At 35.6% G+C, this 19,062-nt stretch overlaps 1 protein-coding gene across 1 annotated transcript; it reads left to right on the top strand.

Moving 5' to 3' along the window:
- Positions 1-16,365: 16,365 nt before the first annotated feature.
- On the top strand, positions 16,366-17,628 carry LOC104246744 (ethylene-responsive transcription factor 2-like). The gene has a single exon (XM_009802620.2). It carries the CDS (start codon positions 16,686-16,688, stop codon positions 17,529-17,531), a length of 846 nt encoding a protein of 281 aa, XP_009800922.1. The 5' UTR covers positions 16,366-16,685; the 3' UTR covers positions 17,532-17,628.
- Positions 17,629-19,062: the final 1,434 nt, after the last annotated feature.

Genomic DNA, 19,062 nt, shown 5'->3' with positions numbered 1-19,062 from the left:
AAGAAAAGAGGGGGCGGAGAGAGTGGTATACACTCGATATACACTCTGGATACACAGAATATACAGGGACATAATTCATTTTGGAGAGAGTAAAAAAGATATAACCAAATTTTCTGAAATATTGAGAGCGGAAGAACACCATAGAGAGTTCAAATCTAGAAAGAAAAACAAAGAGAGATTTCCGCACTATTTTTCTTCTCCATTTTTACTAGTTTTCTCCGTGTTGCTGGGATTTCTGGATTGAGGTGTTGAAGCTACTGTGTTGGGCTTTATGCTGCTGTATGTTGCTGTGTTACATACTACTTTGCTGACCTTCTTCTTCTTGTATTGACAATACCAGGTACACAAACGATACACTGGTTCATCTTGTAAGCTACTCGAAACATGAATGCAAAAAATGAGAAAGATTTGAAGTTGTAGTTTAATGTAGTCTTTTCTTTCTTTTACTGTTTGTATGTAAAACATTCTATGCGCTGCCCATGTAAACTCTTTAAACGACTCACTTTCGAAACTTAACTATAATAACTCGAAAGTATGTAAATAAAGTAGGACATTTTTCTTCATTTATTTTAGAGAAAAACGAAAAATAAAAAATGTAGTCATTCTAAGATTATTTTTTTTAAAAAAAATAAATAAATAATGAGACGAGCCTCGCCAAATAAAAATGCAAATTGCGGGGCCCTCAATAATTGGTCATAATAAATACTTAGAATTCGGGATGGACTGTTTAGTGAATTTCACTGCCTTCCCCAAAGATAATAACGCGTTAGACTCTTTAGACGCGATTTAATTAAATTACTTTCTTAAACTCGGGTGCACATTTATATGACTCAAATCTAAATCTCAACGGAGTCGAAATGTGTCTCTAATCACGGGTACATTGATTGTGACGTGATCCGAGATGCATGTCCATGACGTTGCAAATTCCTTTAAAAAATAAGAATGAGATGAGCCTCACCGAATAAAAATACAAAATTATGGGGCCCTCAGTAAATATATGCTTTAAAATTGCTTAGACTTCGGGATGGACCGTTTAGCAAAATTTCACGGCCCTACCCAAAGTAAATGATACGCTAGTCGTTTTAGGCACGCCTTTTAATAATTTAATTTTCTTAAAACTCGGGTGCACATTTATGTGACCCAAATCCAAATCTCAACAGAGTTGAAATGTGCCAACAACCACGGGTGCATTGATGTGACGTGGTTGGAGATGTATTTCCATGATGTTGCAATTCTTGAAAAAATATATAAATAATGACGAAAGCGGTTAAAAGTTAAAACTTGCACATTAGCTCATAATTGTATAAAATCAGATAAACAAGCCGAATATGACAGTTGAGCGACCGTGCTAGAACCACGGAACTCGGGAAATGCCTAACACCTTCTCCCGGGTTAACAGAATTCCTTATCCGGATTTCTGGTTCGCGGACTGTAATACAGAGTCATTCTTTTCCTCGATTCGGGATTAAATTGGTGACTTGGGACACCCTAAATCTCCCAAGTGGCGACTCTGAAATAAATAAACAAATCCCGTTTCGATTGTCCTTTAATTGGAAAAACTCCCTTGTCCCCACGCGGGGGCGGAAAAAGGAGGTGTGACAGCTCTGGCGACTCTGCTGGGGATGATAACCCAGAACCACTAGTTCAGGGTTCAAGAATTCGAGCTTAGAATAATTGTTATATTTGGCTTTATTATCTGATATATATTGCATGTTCTGACATAACATACTAAATGTTGTCTTTTACCGCTTTGATATTATCTGAACTGTATATAAACTGTGCCGAAACCCTTCTCTTCTTACCTCCGGGGAGAAGCTCGCTGGTCGAGGCTCCCTATTCTGTTAGTGTCAATACCTGAAATAAGAAAGAGGACGGATAAGTTACGAAGCCGGATGGCCTTTTGGTTCCCGGTAAGTTGCCCCCTCCTCGACTCGAGTTGTCCGCTCGGGTACACAGTCTAGAACATATACCCAGGTTATAAACCTAGTATAACGAAACCTCATGCCGGATCCCTAGTAGGAACGATTATTTGCATCACGTTACATTTGACTTAGGGGACTCAACACAGGGGTTGGGTCCGTCTAGGACTAGCAACCTGAAATGAAAAGACCATTCTGATGCATCCTACTTGCTCTGTACATATATTTGTTTCGAACTTGCATGTTGACCGGTTTCTGAATCTCGGGAATGTTGGAAAATGGAAGAAAAAAAAAAGAAAAAAAGGGAAAAAGAATATATCAGTTAGGGAGTTAATTGATTATTTTAGAAAAAATTAATGACCAATTACTGGCGAAACTCTGCCGAAATTTTGAAAAAAAAAGGAAAATATTTTATTTTGTTTTACTAAAAAATATATAAAAAAAGAGTCTTTTATTTTTTGGAAAAATAGATTGTTTTATTGTTTGTTGAAAATGGAAAAAAAAATCGTTATTTTGTCTTTTTCAAAAATAGAAAAGGAAAATAGATTGTCTTGCCATGAAAAAATAAAAATGGAAAAGAGTCATGTTTTAAAATAGTTCGGTTAATTTGCTCGAACTACGCGGGTTTGATTCTCACCGGATGTGAGATACGTAGGCAACCCTCATCGGGTCCAACCCCACCTTTTGCTAAAATAGCCAAAAATCAAAAATTTTAATCTTGTCATGAATAAGTCGGGTGGTGTCCAACCTTCCCTTTTGCTAAAATAGCCAAAACAAAAAAAACATGTCAAAATTTTAATTTTGTCATAGAGAAGTCGGGTGACGCTGTTTTATGAAGACATAGCCGAATGTTCCCGAAAGGGACGCCGGGAGGCTGACTTTGCATAAACAGCCACCTTTGGGTCATTTTTAAGATTTTGACCAGTTGACCCACACAGCCTTAAAAATCTTCGTCCCCGAGGCGTTGAAAGGCCGTGTTTGCAATATTGACTTTTCTAATTCGAAAAATGATAAAAAGAGTCATAAATAAGTCGGGTGATGCTGTTTTGTCAAAAATAGCCGAATGTTCCCGAGAGGGACGCCGGAAGGCTGACTTTGCATAAACAGCCACTTTTTTGGGTCCTGTTTAGGATTTTGGTCTAGTTGACCCACACAGCCCTATAAATCTTCGTCCCCGAGGCGCTGAAGGGCCGTGTTCGCAACATCAGGTTTTTAGTATAATTTGAAAAGAAAAAAAAGAGTTAGCGGTCAGGTGAATACCGTTTGGATTTTTTTAGTCAAAATAAGCCGAGCCAACTTCGGCCGCGTCCTGAACCGTTCTTGCCGAAATAACCTTAGAGTATCTGTCAGTTGTCGAAAGGTTATTTTCGTAAAAGAATGGACAAGTGTGTAAAGTGTCATAAAATAATCCTCCCCGGCCTCAAATTCATGTGAGATTTGGAAGGGGCACATTTGCAAAAATAGCCGTTTGGTTGCATTTATCAAACGGGGAAAGGAAGCTGGCCTTTTTGTTTTGAGGTTATAAATCTTTTGGCTAGAATATATGGGTTGTTTGATTTTTGAGTTTGTTGGTCATCTTTCAACCTTTGAAACCCAGTTTATTTTATTATGAAAATTGATAAAAAAATGTGTCTTATTGTTGTTACCTTTCATTTGGTCACGAACTACGCTCGGTCTGATTCATGCGGGGTCATGATACGTAGGCAATCTCCATAAGATTCGACCACAACAAAAAATGAGAAAAAATGAAAAAAAAATCGAAAAAAAAAGAAAAGAAAAAATGAAAAAAAAAAATGAAAAAGAAAATGAAAAAGTGGAAAAGATGTTATTAATAATGGGGACCAACAGAGTCCATTCTAACCTGTTTCGCTTTGAATCACAAAGAAAGTTAGGTGGTTGGTTTGTGGTAAGCCGGAAATACAAGACCCAAAAGCACACTTTGCGGGATCAGGCTTGATAACAGAAGCACTCGAATCCTATTGGGGAATTGTTGACTAAGGTTGATGATATCGAAATTGGCAATGGTCTGGACAATACTGATGCGAAGCTCAGTGGCTAAGATGCCAATTTTGATAAAGTGGAAGGACGCTCCGTTCCTTGGTTAGCAAGAGAGAAGCTTGTGGTGGCTTATTTTGTGGTCATTTTCTGTTGTTCAGATTATTAGGGTTGTAATTCGGATATTGTCTCGTGTCAAACTGTCTTATCTTTCCGTTTTGTCATAGCGGTTTGTTTAAGTTTGTCCAGGTTGTTTTAGGATTTTATTCTGGTTTGTTTTTGTTATTCAAACCATTTCACCGGTAGTCTAATACAAAATCCGGTCTTTTATTATTTCCATTCATCTTTTTGTTTGATCCTTTTATCATTTTGTTCAGCGCCGATTCTAGTAACATGACATGTGCATACAGTTTGGACCTAGTCTTTAAAGTTAATCATAAAACCCCGAAAAGGCAATCAGAACATTTAAAGGAAATAAGAACGGTTTGAGATTATTTGAAGCCCGAGTCATGTGGAATTGGGGCAAGTAAAACATAAGGAAAATCGTTAAATGCAAGATTCGCCAAATTGGCATGAGGGTCGTTCATGAGAGTGAGAGTGTCGCCCAACGGTGCTTTAGAAATGACAAATGAAAAAGCAAGTGTTTAACATAATTGTCAAGTCCAGCACCATCGGAAGAGACTATAAATCTATGATCAATTGTGTTGTTTGCACTTGGCATGTTTTGAAGACTGGAATGACGAAGGCATTTTGTTCTGCTACCTAAACATTTTATCCTTCGTTACCCCTTTTGAGCCTTATTTATTTTCTTTCATACCCCTCGTTCGGAATCAATAGCAACGACTAGGAAATACGAGCCTGGAAGGTAAAGGAAAAAAAATAAAAATAAAACGAAAAAAGGAAAAGAAAAGAAAAATGATAACAAAAAAAAATAAAGGAAAGTCAAATGAAAACAGAGGAATTGGGAACTACGTTTGACCTGATTCCTCAAAGAGGATACGTAGGTACTTCACGGCTCGGTCATAGTTTTGAAAAATGAAAAAAATAATCAATTAAGATATCCCCAAGCAAGAAACTGGGGCAAATGTTGCGTTTGTTGTAAATAAATCTGGTTCCGAAGGTTGTAATTTTGAACCCCAAAGTTATTTTGTTTTTGTCGAGCCTTTAATACCCTTTCTTTCTAGCCCTATCCAAAACCTACACTACGGTCCAAAGAAAGACCTTCTGACCAGTCTTCAAAAGATGCCGAGTCACACAAATGAGAGTCTTACCGGTGAATATAACACTCTGTTCCACAGCAGAAAGGACTCTAATCCCCAGCAGAAAGAGTCATACCGGCAACACTTCAAATCCCCAGCTGGAAAGTGATACAAATGAGAGAGTCTTATCGGTGAAAATCTTTACGGACACCGTAAGGCGATGAAAGCTGAGAGAAAAACCAAAATGAGAGAGACTTGATAGTGAAAACCTTTTGGGCACTACAAGTCGAATAAGATTGAGAATCAGATGGGGAATTGCCAATTGAAGGTCTTGAAAGATGATTGACGGCGGAGGATAGGCCACATATGCATGTCATGACCATTAGAGTCGGTATCTGCGTTTGATAGGTTTTTATTTATAGTTTCTTTTGTTAAAGAGTCATCTTTTTCCTTTGTCTTTTTATTCTGTTCCCTTTTATCTTTTTCCTTTCATAGAAAAATTCCCCAATAGAGTCTGTTTGGTCAGAACAAGTGTGAATTGACTTCAAAATATGCCATCAGCTTTCCAATTATGCAAGATGAGATATGACTAGTACATCCAAGTGGTATAGTCAGCAAGGAACAAGTGCGAGGCCAGTGTCAAAAAAGATATCCCCAGCAAAAGGGAATTGACAAAAGGATTGACGAGTGTCAAGAGGGATATCCTTGCCGAAATCAAAGGTTATAAACCTCAAGGCCGAGGCCCGTGGACAAATCAGGGAGAGCAATGAGCATGATTTGGGAAATTCATGCGAGACTAAAAGGTCAGGGAAATGCCAGTTTCCGAGCTGTGCCACAAAAGAAGAGGGATATCCCCAGCAGAAAGGGATCATTCCCAGCAAATAATATCATCCCCAACAAATTGTGGAACGTAGAGCAGAGAAGGAAAAAGGGAAAAACCATCCCCAGTAGGAATATCACAACCAACCACCACGTTTTAAACTAACAAATTTTGTTTGATTTGAAACAGGTAAAGGAAATGGCATTGATGACAGAAATGCATGCCATAAGGGAGACTGTCAAACTGGGGCAGAAAATTTTCCTTTCATTTAGAAAATTTTCTGGAAGTCAGGTACCCATTCGGGGAAGAATAAAGATAACACCAATCTCAAGGGAAATGGTCTTAGAACCAATGTTGCCCCCAACATAATAAGTTTCAATGGAGGAAGTTATCCCCAACAGACAGAACAAAGGGATGACACTTGTGCTTAGAAAAGCAAAGAGCCATTATTATCCCCAGCAGCTTCCAGAAGAATGAAGCATCTTTGAAAGGATAAAATTCCCCAGCAGCGTTATCCTCAACAACGTTATCCCGAGAAGATAACACTTTTATCCCCAGCTATGTTGAAAAAAAAAAGAAAAAAAGAAAAAAAGTGGAATTTGAAGGAGGGGAAGAAAGGAGGCTTCCCCAGTAGTATTATCCCCAGCAATCAGGCGTCCACCTGGAGAACAAGGAAGAACAGTTGGAGTATTATCAATCAGGCGTCCACCTGGAGAACAAAGAAGAGCAGTTGAAGTATCAGCAATCAGGAGCCCACCTGGAGAATAAGGGAATACAATGGAAGTATCAGCAATCAGGAGCCCACCTGGAGAATAAGGGAATACAATTCAAATTTTAAGTAATCAGGAGCCCCCTGAAAAACAGAATGGCGTTTTATTTTTGACATTATTGGTTGAAGTCAGGAGCCCCCTGAAGAACAGAATGGTGATTTGTTGGTTGAAGTTGGGAGCCCGCCCATATAATAGAGGAATACATTCAGTCTTTTCATTTAAAAGAAAAAAAGAAAAAAAAAACAAAAAAAGAAAGAAAAAGGGGGAAGTAGTTTGCAGAGGAATGAAACATCCTACTCAAAAGGAAGTAATTTTGGAAGGAGTAAGATAACATATTTACTCAGCAGAGTTATCCACAACAGTGTTATCCCCAGTGGATCATCGAGATGTAGAAGCATCCTCGACAGAGTTTCGGGCAACCCAGAGTGGGTAAGGAAGAAAAGGAAAAGTCATCCCCAGCAAAATAATCCCCAGCAGTTTCGAGGGAAGACAACACAGGTAAGTAAATAATTCAGGAAGAAGGAAATGGTTCACGCATAGGAGAGGCATTTCCTCCTAAGTCTAGTTTCACCCATAGGAGATGCATTTCCTCCTAAGTTTACTTTTACCCCATAGGAGATGCATTTCCTCCTAAGTTTAGATTTTACCCATAGGAGATGCATTTCCTCCTAAGTTTGTTTTAGTTTCACCCATAAGAGATGCATTTCCTCCTAAGTTTGTTTTTACCCATAGGAGATGCATTTCCTCCTAAGTTTGTTTTAGTTTCACCCATAGGAGATGCATTTCCTCCTAAGTTTGTTTTTGCCCATAGGAGAGACATTTCCTCCTAAGTTGTTGTTGAACCAATAGGAGACGCATTTCCTCCTAAGTTTAGTTTCACCCATAGGAGAGGCATTTCCTCCTAAGTTTAGTTTCACCCATAGGAGAGACATTTCCTCCTAAGTTGTTATTGAACCAATAGGAGAGGCATTTCCTCCTAAGTTTAGTTTCACCCATAGGAGAGGCATTTCCTCCTAAGTTTGTTTTCACCCATAGGAGAGGCATTTCCTCCTAAGTTTAGTTTCACCCCATAGGAGATGAATTTCCTCCTAAGTTTAGTCTTACCCATAGGAGAGGCATTTCCTCCTAAGTTTATTTTACCCATAGGAGAGGCATTTCCTCCTAAGTTGTTGTTGAAATCAGGAGTCCGCCTGGAGAACAGAGACATACTTTTCAAGTATGACGTCAGGAGCCCGCCTGAAGAGAGGAAAGGCGTTTTTAAAAGTTGTTGAAATCTTGCCAACCTAAAGAAAGGAATGGCGATGTATTGTTTGAAGTCAGGAGCCCGCCTGAAGAGAGGAATGGCGATTAATTTCAAAGTTGTTGTCAGGAGCCCGCCTGAAGAGAGGAAAGGCGTTTTTAAAAGTTGTTGAAATCTTGCCAACCTAAAGAAAGGAATGGCGATGTATTGTTTGAAGTCAGGAGCCCGCCTGAAGAGAGGAATGGCGATTTATTTTCAAAGTTGTTGTTGAAGTCAGGAGTCTGCCTGGAGAACAGAGACATACTTTTCAAGCATTGAAGTTGGGAGCCCGCCCAGATAACAGAGGCATACATTCAGTCTTTACATTTCAAGAGTTGAAGTTGGGAGCCCGCCCAGATAACAGAGGAATACATTTCAGTCTTTTCATTTCAAGCATTGAAGTTGGGAGCCCGCCCAGATAACAGAGGAATACATTTCAGTCTTTTCATTTCAAGCATTGAAGTTGGGAGCCTGCCCAGATAACAGAGGCATACATTCAGTCTTTACATTTCAAGAGTTGAAGTTGGGAGCCCGCCCAGATAACAGAGGAATACATTTCAGTCTTTTCATTTCAAGCATTGAAGTTGGGAGCCCGCCCATATAACAGAGGCATACATTTCAGTCTTTAATTTTCAAGTGTTGAAATTGGGAGCCCGCCCAGATAACAGAGGCATACATTTCAGTCTTTACATTTCAAGCATTGAAGTTGGGAGCCCGCCCAGATAACAAAGGCATACATTCAGTCTTTAATTTCAAGTATTGAAGTTGGGAGCCCGCCCCTAGAACAAGAGGCATACATTTCAAGATCAAGTCAGAGGACAATAAAACAGAGGGTTACAACAGGAATCCCCAGCAGGAGACAATAAAATTCCCCGACACTGGGAAACAGAAGGTTGCAACAAGAGGTCACAGTACAAACTCAAGTACATGTGTCAAAAGAAGAAAAACACCGGAAGAAATGCAAGCAGACAAGGAAGCAAGGCAACAAAAACAAATTGTACTCTAGCCTAGCTTCTTGTTTTCTTTTAAGCATGGTGTAACAAGGAGATCGGTAAGCAGTGGTAATAGCATGCAACAACAGTAACAATGCAGTCCCACGGTAGTCCCAGCTACCAAAAACTTCCCGAACTACATTGACCTGATTCCTGTTTAGCCCAGGATATGTAGGAAACCTTTGAAGCAAAGGTTCGGTCAAATCTTTTTCAAAAAATGCTTCACACGGAGTACTCGGATGGGCAAAAATCGCTCGCTTTATCTTTGCACGAAAACCCTTCGTGTCTTCGGGCAAAGAGGGGCAGCTGTAAGCACGTGATTTTTGCCCTATATGAGAATTACTCCCAAAAAATTCAAAAATAAAATAATTTTTCTTGGTGTGCAATTTTTGTGATATTTTGTGGTATTTTTGTGTAATTATTTGTATGTTTGTCTGTGCATGTTTATTTGTTAAATTAATAAAAATAAAAAAATATGTCGCATTTTGCATGTAGAATTGTTAGTAATTAAGTTTGTTTTACAAAAAATAAAAATTACAAAAATAGGCATCGTTTGCATTTTTAGCATTTAATGTCCGAATATACAATTTTATGCTTAATTATTACTTAATTGTGCGTTAATTGTTATTGGGAGTTAATTTGCGCTTTTATAACTTAATTTAGTTCTTAATAATAGTTTAAGTATTTTTATAATTTAGTTTTAGAAAAATAAAAGAAGAAAAGAGAGCAAAAAATAAAGAAAGTCGGAATTGGGCCTCTTCTTCAAAATTCAAGCTACAGGCCCAAATAATTGCCCAACTTTCCCCATGACCCGGTCCACTTCAAACCGGATCGACCCGGTCCGCTCCATTAACCCAACACCCCTTCTTCATTTTTGTCCAACACAAAACAAAACCAAAAAAATAAAAAATAAAAGGTGAATTATCACTATTAATAGTTTTATTTTTTGTTTTTTTTATATATAAAAAATCCGAAAATATTTTTTTTAAAATATATAATAATTTCGGGAATGATTTAAAAAAATAAATAATAAATAAGAAAAAGGTAAGTATTGAATAAAAAAATATAAAAGTAAAAATAGGTGAAATTCTCTTCTTTTTTTTTTTTTTTTTTTAAAAAAAAAGTAAAAGAATGTAGAAAATTTAAAAAAATAAAAAGTTTTGTGGAAATTTTTAAAAAATTTAAAAGTAAAAGAAGGTTGGGATTAAAAAATAAATATAAATGTATCTGAAAATTTGAAAAATTTAAAGTAATTGAAAGTAGCATTTTTGAAAGAAAAAGAAAAGATAGTGGTTTGTTTTTTAAAGAAAAGTTAAATAAAGTGAGATTCTCTTTTAAAAAAATAAAAAGTGGTATTTTAAATAAGATAAAGTAATTAAAGTTGGAATTTTAAAAATAAAAGTAAATAAAGGTGGGATTTCTTTTTCTAAAAAAATAAAAGCAATTTGTAAGTGGGATTTCTTTTAATTAAAAAAATAATAAAATAATAAAAAACAAATCTGAAAATTTCGAAAATTTTGCTATAAATAGAAGAGAAAATTTAGTAAGAAGGAGGTGGAAAAAAGAGGAAAAACTAGATAGAGAGAAGAAGAAAAGAGGGGGCGGAGAGAGTGGTATACACTCGATATACACTCTGGATACACAGAATATACAGGGACAGAATTCATTTTGGAGAGAGTAAAAAAGATATAACCAAATTTTCTGAAATATTGAGAGCGGAAGAACACCATAGAGAGTTCAAATCTAGAAAGAAAAACAAAGAGAGATTTCCGCACTATTTTTCTTCTCCATTTTTACTAGTTTTCTCCGTGTTGCTGGGATTTCTGGATTGAGGTGTTGAAGCTACTGTGTTGGGCTTTATGCTGCTGTATGTTGCTGTGTTACATACTACTTTGCTGACCTTCTTCTTCTTGTATTGACAATACCAGGTACACAAACGATACACTGGTTCATCTTGTAAGCTACTCGAAACATGAATGCAAAAAATGAGAAAGATTTGAAGTTGTAGTTTAATGTAGTCTTTTCTTTCTTTTACTGTTTGTATGTAAAACATTCTATGCGCTGCCCATGTAAACTCTTTAAACGACTCACTTTCGAAACTTAACTATAATAACTCGAAAGTATGTAAATAAAGTAGGACATTTTTCTTCATTTATTTTAGAGAAAAACGAAAAATAAAAAATGTAGTCATTCTAAGATTATTTTTTTTAAAAAAAATAAATAAATAATGAGACGAGCCTCGCCAAATAAAAATGCAAATTGCGGGGCCCTCAATAATTGGTCATAATAAATACTTAGAATTCGGGATGGACTGTTTAGTGAATTTCACTGCCTTCCCCAAAGATAATAACGCGTTAGACTCTTTAGACGCGATTTAATTAAATTACTTTCTTAAACTCGGGTGCACATTTATATGACTCAAATCTAAATCTCAACGGAGTCGAAATGTGTCTCTAATCACGGGTACATTGATTGTGACGTGATCCGAGATGCATGTCCATGACGTTGCAAATTCCTTTAAAAAATAAGAATGAGATGAGCCTCACCGAATAAAAATACAAAATTATGGGGCCCTCAGTAAATATATGCTTTAAAATTGCTTAGACTTCGGGATGGACCGTTTAGCAAAATTTCACGGCCCTACCCAAAGTAAATGATACGCTAGTCGTTTTAGGCACGCCTTTTAATAATTTAATTTTCTTAAAACTCGGGTGCACATTTATGTGACCCAAATCCAAATCTCAACAGAGTTGAAATGTGCCAACAACCACGGGTGCATTGATGTGACGTGGTTGGAGATGTATTTCCATGATGTTGCAATTCTTGAAAAAATATATAAATAATGACGAAAGCGGTTAAAAGTTAAAACTTGCACATTAGCTCATAATTGTATAAAATCAGATAAACAAGCCGAATATGACAGTTGAGCGACCGTGCTAGAACCACGGAACTCGGGAATGCCTAACACCTTCTCCCGGGTTAACAGAATTCCTTATCCGGATTTCTGGTTCGCGGACTGTAATACAGAGTCATTCTTTTCCTCGATTCGGGATTAAATTGGTGACTTGGGACACCCTAAATCTCCCAAGTGGCGACTCTGAAATAAATAAACAAATCCCGTTTCGATTGTCCTTTAATTGGAAAAACTCCCTTGTCCCCACGTGGGGGCGGAAAAAGGAGGTGTGACATAAGTCTCACGGAACTAAGCCCAACACATAAGCCTAGGGACGTTTTAAGAGTTCTCCGCCCCGGGATGAGTCCCGAGCGAATCCCAATTCTGCTTTTTAAAATAGAGATCACGTCATATAGGTGAAATTGAGTCGTGATACAAGATAACTACGTATGTCACACGTAGAATAATTAATCATGGGATAACATGGCTATTTTCAATTCCCCTTATTTTAAATGAGATGGAGGAAGGGTAGCCAAGTCCATCCAACGAACAAGGATTAAGCTGCCTCACAGATCAAGCACACTTTAATGACTCTGTTTAATATGAAGTATTGTATCCCAAACATTTCGACAAACTTGGCATGTCAATTCTTTTTACTAAAGCAAAATTTACGTTTTCTTCATTTAAATATAATTTCTGACTTGCAATGGTATTGGTATTAATCAATTCAAAGTTATTTCATTTTTTTTATGATCTCCCTAGAGTGGGTACGTCCATATAGTTCCGCTCATAACAGGAAAAAATTGATGCAAATCCAATACAAATTACTTAAAGGAAGTAAGTGATAACAGAATCTAATAAAGTTTTTCTTATTTATGTATTGACTAAATTAAGATTAATCAACTTTAATATATAGCAGGAGTTCCTGATCAATAATAGCATACACTGGAAAGAACCAAGAAGATGCTGCTTCATTATTAAACCCAACTTGATTGCCCACTTGTAATTAATTTATATAAAAAGTGCAACCCTTTAGTTTATATAGCCTTTTGTTCTATTTTTCTTCTTCGGATTATAATATCTCATGCAACTTGTCCGTACAAAACAAAGCTAAGAAAATTACCTGCAGCTTCCCTTTTATCACGTTTGGATTTATGAATTTAATTGATATGTAAAAATTATTTTACTAAATTGGGCCAGGGGTACAAGTAATCTGGACATTTACTTCACAAAGAAAAAGAAACTCATATTATAAGAAGCGTAAAATGCTGTATACATTTAAATCTTATTTTTTTAAAACTAGTGTTGGATGATAATTCAATTTCAAATTAGCTGTTATGTTATATTCTAGAAGTGCAATTATTGTCCGATTTTCACCAAATATTTTCTTTATATCAGATCCCATGTTTCCCCAGAATTGTTTTATAAGTTTGGTTAGAGAATATATGTATAATGGGGAAAAATTATAAGATTTTGAGAACTTCTAGACTTCTAGTATTAAAACCTCTAATTTTGACTTAAAAGGAAAATTGTTTTCTGTTGTAATGAAATTGATCAAGATCGACGCCTATAAATAATTCATCTAAATGAATGAGCTATTTATTTTTTAGAATTTAATTTTTATACTTCGACATTACTGACATATTGTGCGCTTTATTTTTCTACGTTACTAGCTGCACTTATTTTAAACAGTAATTCTCTTTTACACATTTTTTACGCCGTTGAGGTATAAAATTTAAACTCTATTTTAAATACCAACACCGAGAATGTCAAGACTCACGAGTTCCTCTTTCAAAAATACATTTTCGTATATATACATAAAAATAAAATATACAAAGTTCAAAGCTTAAATTTCCTCAAACATTGCGGCCAACTGCACATTTTAGCATTTTTGGCAAGTAAAGAATGTCTCTCCTTTTTTTCTTTCCATCTTAGGGTTTTCTTTTAATTTAAATTTAAGTGACAGAAATTGGAGTCAAAGTCATAGACCAAACACAATTTGGTCTGCATTGTCAAATGTGCCAATCTTCATTCATATCAGACGGTTATTCTGTGACCAAGTAAAAGCTTTACGGAGTCTTATTTCCACAACTATATTCTATGTATTAAAAACAAATTCTCTACGCACACAATAAATAAAAGATAGGTATTACAATTCAAAATAGGTCAATGTTTTTGAACCAATGATGTCTAAATGAGATGCATAGTAGATGTAATGTAGTTATGATTATATAACAAAAAGATTCCCTATCATTTTAATTAAGAAATGAAGCAGGTCAAATTTTAGAAAAAGAAAAAACATGGTACAGTTTCTGTTCTTAATCAATAATTCAATATAGAAAATGATAGTAATAACTTGTCTAAAGGAATATAGTACCACCATGCATTGCTATAGTACTACCATCGTTTTAACATTGTTTTGTAAGTGTTAATAAATATTGAGTGTGAGTAAATTTTTACCTTTAGAGATGTGTCTTTAGACTCGGGAGGTCTGGTTGATATTATTTTGTTGATTATTTAGAGGGCTCTTTGGTTTATTTTAAGTTAAAGATTCATATGCTTCCTAATTAAAACTTGCAAATTTGGCAACTTACGTCAAAGTCGAGAGCAGATACGAAATATTGTTATTTATGTTTAGTGCTCATCATGTAAACGACAAAATAATAAATAGTAGCAATTTTATATTTTAACATTCGGATCAATCAATAGAAATAAGAATTCAAGATTCATCAGTTCTGTGTCACGACTCGTCGGCTCGATAATGGGTATACATGTTCCTAGATGGACAAAAAATATCTTTGATTCGAAAAATGGAAAATAAAATATCCATATATATTTCCAAAAAGAAAAGTTAATTTCAAGTTCTTACAAAAATTGTTTTTCTATTCATTTTATGTGAAGTCTCAAGTGTCTTGGTTTTACATGTTCACGTTCAGGTTAATATAACATGCAAAATATTAAGAATGTACAAGATTTTTGATTAGTTTACTCAGTTTGTTCTACAGTATCATTCTAAGCATAACAATTTCCGATTAATTGGTGCATAGCATGATCTTTTTATAACTCTTATCGCAACATTATGGACGATAATTACCTTAGCCTAAAAAATTCAGAACCTAACCAATAAACATACAATTGCTTTCTGACATAGATGGCTAAGGATTTGGAACCTTAGCCATCGTTGATGTTGACATAGAATTAAACAGTTAAGAGAAAGTCTGATAGAGACTTGAAAATTTATAATTTATAAGAAAAAACAAACGTGGGACAACACGGAAGGGTGATCGAGTTGGTTGAGCAGGAGATTCCCAAATGGGAGGTCGTAGGATTGAAACCCCTACATTCTATCCCAGTTAAACTCATCGTACAGGACTTGTCTAATGCGATTTACCTCTCCAGTGGGTTTACGAGCTATTTTACTGGAACGGGGTTCACCCAGAACACACCCAACGAATAGCAGCTACGAATTCTCTAGTTTAAAAATAAAATATAATGTGGGACGCTTGGACAAAAAGAGACAAATTAGGCTAAAGTATACTACTAGTAGTACTTAAATAGCAACCTTATATAAAAGCAAGTAGCAAGTGGACATTCCTGTGTTTTATCCAAGATAATAATGCCCAATAAAGAATGGATTTTGTCTAAAATCAATGAACTATGGAGGGTCCAAGAAGATATTGCCTTTTTCCTTGTCCAATATTTTGGCTTTCTTGACATGGAATTGAAGTGGAGAATATTACAAAGCAAGTTTTTATTACTTTTGAACTCACAAGTGTAACTTCCTAGCATTTACTTTCAATGGTGTACAAAAAAAGTGGAAAATTTTACTTACTTTTCGTGTTTCACTTTTTTTTGTGCAAGAGAAATATCTTACTTAATCACCTTTAAGCAAAGTAGAAATTTAACGGATGAGCCTGAATATTCATCATTAACATACACGAATTATCATTTTCATTATCTTATTTTTACTGTCACTTCAAATTACTATAAATTTACTTAGTTAGAGACACACTTGTTATATTCCAAATCACAAATAAACCTCTTGTTATATTTCAAATCACAAATAAACCTCACAATGGAAATCGCACAATATATTTTATACAAGAATTTTTGTTGTAAAGTTTTAGTGCCTGCTCTTTAAGCTTTAGCACCAAAAAGGATGGGAATGGATGGCATATCTCTCTTCTAAGTTTCGTATTAGAGTTCTAAAAGTAAAAAATAAAAAAAATTAGATAGTGATCTCTTCTCCTTTAGTGAATCCTACACAGTGAACAACCAAAAAGAAAAATAATATTTGCGATAAATCATATATTGTAAGAATTTCTATTCTATAAATATTGTTTAAAACAACATGTTATCATAACATTCTATAAAGTGATTTAGTGACTAATGAAGTGCTTGAGAATCATGATTTTCAAATTCAAATCTTAACAAAAGCAATAAAATACCAAATAATTCGTGCAATTTGTACAAGACTTGATAAGGAACTCCCAAATTATAAAGATATATAGTAGAAAGGGAGGTAGCAACCAAGGGTGTGGGGTAAGTCATGGTCCAGATGTCTACTGCGGCAAAAAGCGGCTCAGTAACAGAAAACGACAATTCAATTAATCAACTTAGACGTCAATAACCTATAATTTTATCCAGTGTTTCCAAATAAACCACGTGATTGAAAGCTTCTCTCCTCTAAAAAAAACTTAGAATTTTTCTCCGTTTAGAAGGTTCAAGGAAGCTCAAAATCCCCTCAGCAAAATCTAACAATCTTTTCAACAAACAATACTTTAATCATTACAATCATGTTCATTCTCCCACCCGTGCATGTACCATTTCTCATATAAATATACCCCCATTCCTTTCCTCAATAAATCTCACAAGTCACAACTTCCTCTGTTTTCTCTGCAATTCATTCTCAACAAAAGAAAGAAAATTCATTACCAAATTAAAGATTTTTTCATGATGTATGGGAATTGTGAATTCGAAAATGATTTTGCCATTCTTGAATCAATTCGGCTTCACTTATTTGAAGACTGGGAAACACCATTAACAAGCTCCGACAATTCAACAACCTCGGATTTGAGCAGAAGCAACAGCATTGAGTCCAACATGTTTCCTAATTGCTTGTCCGATGAATTTGATGCAGCAGATACGTTTCTTTATGATATCCTTAATGAAGGCGTTGGCTATGGATTTCAGCCAGCTTCTGATTTTACAAACCCCAATGTTAAATTGGAACCTGAAATATGGAATTTACCGGAGTTTGTCGCACCTCCGGAGACGGCGGCGGAGGTGAAAATGGAACCACCAGTAGTGATGACGGCGCCGCCGCCTCAGAAGGCAAATCATTATAGGGGCGTGAGAGTGAGGCCGTGGGGGAAGTTTGCAGCGGAAATTAGGGATCCGGCGAAGAATGGGGCAAGGGTGTGGCTGGGTACGTATGAGACGGCGGAGGACGCAGCGTTGGCATACGACAAGGCGGCGTTTCGCATGCGGGGGTCACGTGCATTGATTAATTTCCCGTTGAGGGTTAATTCTGGTGAACCTGAACCCATTAGAGTTGGTTCGAAACGATCATCAATGTCGCCGCAGCATTCTTCTTCGCCGTCGGCGTCGTCGGCGAAGAGGAGGAAGAAGGTATCTCAAGGGACGGAGCTAACGGTGTTATAGGTCCCAACTGGGTTCTGTGTAGTGATTAAGAAAAATAGAATTAGTCGAGGGAATTTGTTTTTTACTTGGCTGAAGTAATGAATTTGTTATTTATTTATTTTTTGACTGTGGTTGAAATTGAATCAATCATATATCTATGGGCATTAACGATCATATTAATGGAAGATAATTATCCAAAAGGCATTATTGAGATATTGAGAAAAGATAAATGGTCAAACTTAGAGTTCGGAACCTAAATATTGTGTGTTTGGACTCAAAACACACAAATAAGTCTATTAAAAAAAACGACATTTATATATATAGCGTGCAACAACAACACGTTATATATTAACGGTAACGTCTGCCGTTAACTATAGCGTCTTGTTGTTACACGCTATATGTGTCAGAGATTTGACTTCTCATATAGCGTGTTCAAATTAAACGCTATATATAGCGTTTTCAAATCATACGCTATATATAGCGTTTAATTTGAACTCGTCTTCTTCCTCGACAGCCCTCCCCCATTTTTTTTACAAACCATCCCGGCTCCTGGTCCCCCACCCCCAACTGCTCGCCCGTCTAAAAAAAAATTGTGGGCCCTTCCCGTCACACAAAAGGTCAGGAACGTAGGTCCTACATCGTAGTAGAGCATTCTGGACTCGTGGTTTATCTCACTCGTCTTCAAATTTTCATGCAATACACACACAACATCGAGGTATTTCGATTTATTTTATGTCCAAACTTCTATAATAATGTATATCACTGCCTATTGAATGTGTTTCCATGTCCTTTTGTGTTGTATTTGCAAAACTAGTATGTTATATTTATCCGGGCGTAGATATTAGTGTAAAATTTAGATTTAATTTTTTATGTTAATATAAGTATTTAGATATTAGTATTTCTATGTCATTATGTGTTTTTTATTTGTGAATCTAGTATTGTTGTAGCTATTTTTTTTAATGTTATGTGATTAAAATATATATGTTGTTTATATTTAGTTTATTTATTAGCGTAGTAAAATGTAGAAATTTTTAGCGTAGTAAACTGTATAGTATTTTAGCGTAGAATCCTTGTAGTTTAAGTAATTTTAGAATGGTAGATGAAAATATATACTTTGTATAAATTTAGAATTTAAATTATAAAACAAACACACACAAAATAATCGAAAAATTAAATTTAACATACATAAATATTCACGATAGTTTGGTGCTACTAGGCCTTAAATATAGAGCCTGGAACCCAATTGTTACATATACTTTGTACAATTAAATCTCTAAAAAAATTTAGAATTTAAATTATAAAACAAATACACACAAAATAATCGAAAAATTAAATTTGACATACATAAATATTCACGATAGTTTGGTGTTACTGGCCTTAAATATAGAGCCCGAAACTCAATTGTTACATATACTTTGTACAATTAAATCTCTAAAAAAAATTAGAATTTAAATTATAAAATAAACACACACAAAATTATTAAAAAAATAAAATTGACACACATAAATATTCATGAAAATTTGGTGCTACTGGGCCTTAAATATCGAGCCTG

The sequence above is a fragment of the Nicotiana sylvestris genome, chromosome 8 (genome assembly GCF_000393655.2).
Source record: "Nicotiana sylvestris chromosome 8, ASM39365v2, whole genome shotgun sequence".
NCBI lineage: Eukaryota > Viridiplantae > Streptophyta > Magnoliopsida > Solanales > Solanaceae > Nicotiana > Nicotiana sylvestris.
Note: the sequence above shows the minus strand (reverse complement) of the source record. Positions and strands in the feature narration are given on the sequence as shown.

Excerpts from the sequence above, each read along its gene's own strand:
- LOC104246744 (XM_009802620.2), top strand. The coding sequence starts at position 16,686 with ATGTACCATTTCTCATATAAATATACCCCCATTCCTTTCCTCAATAAA.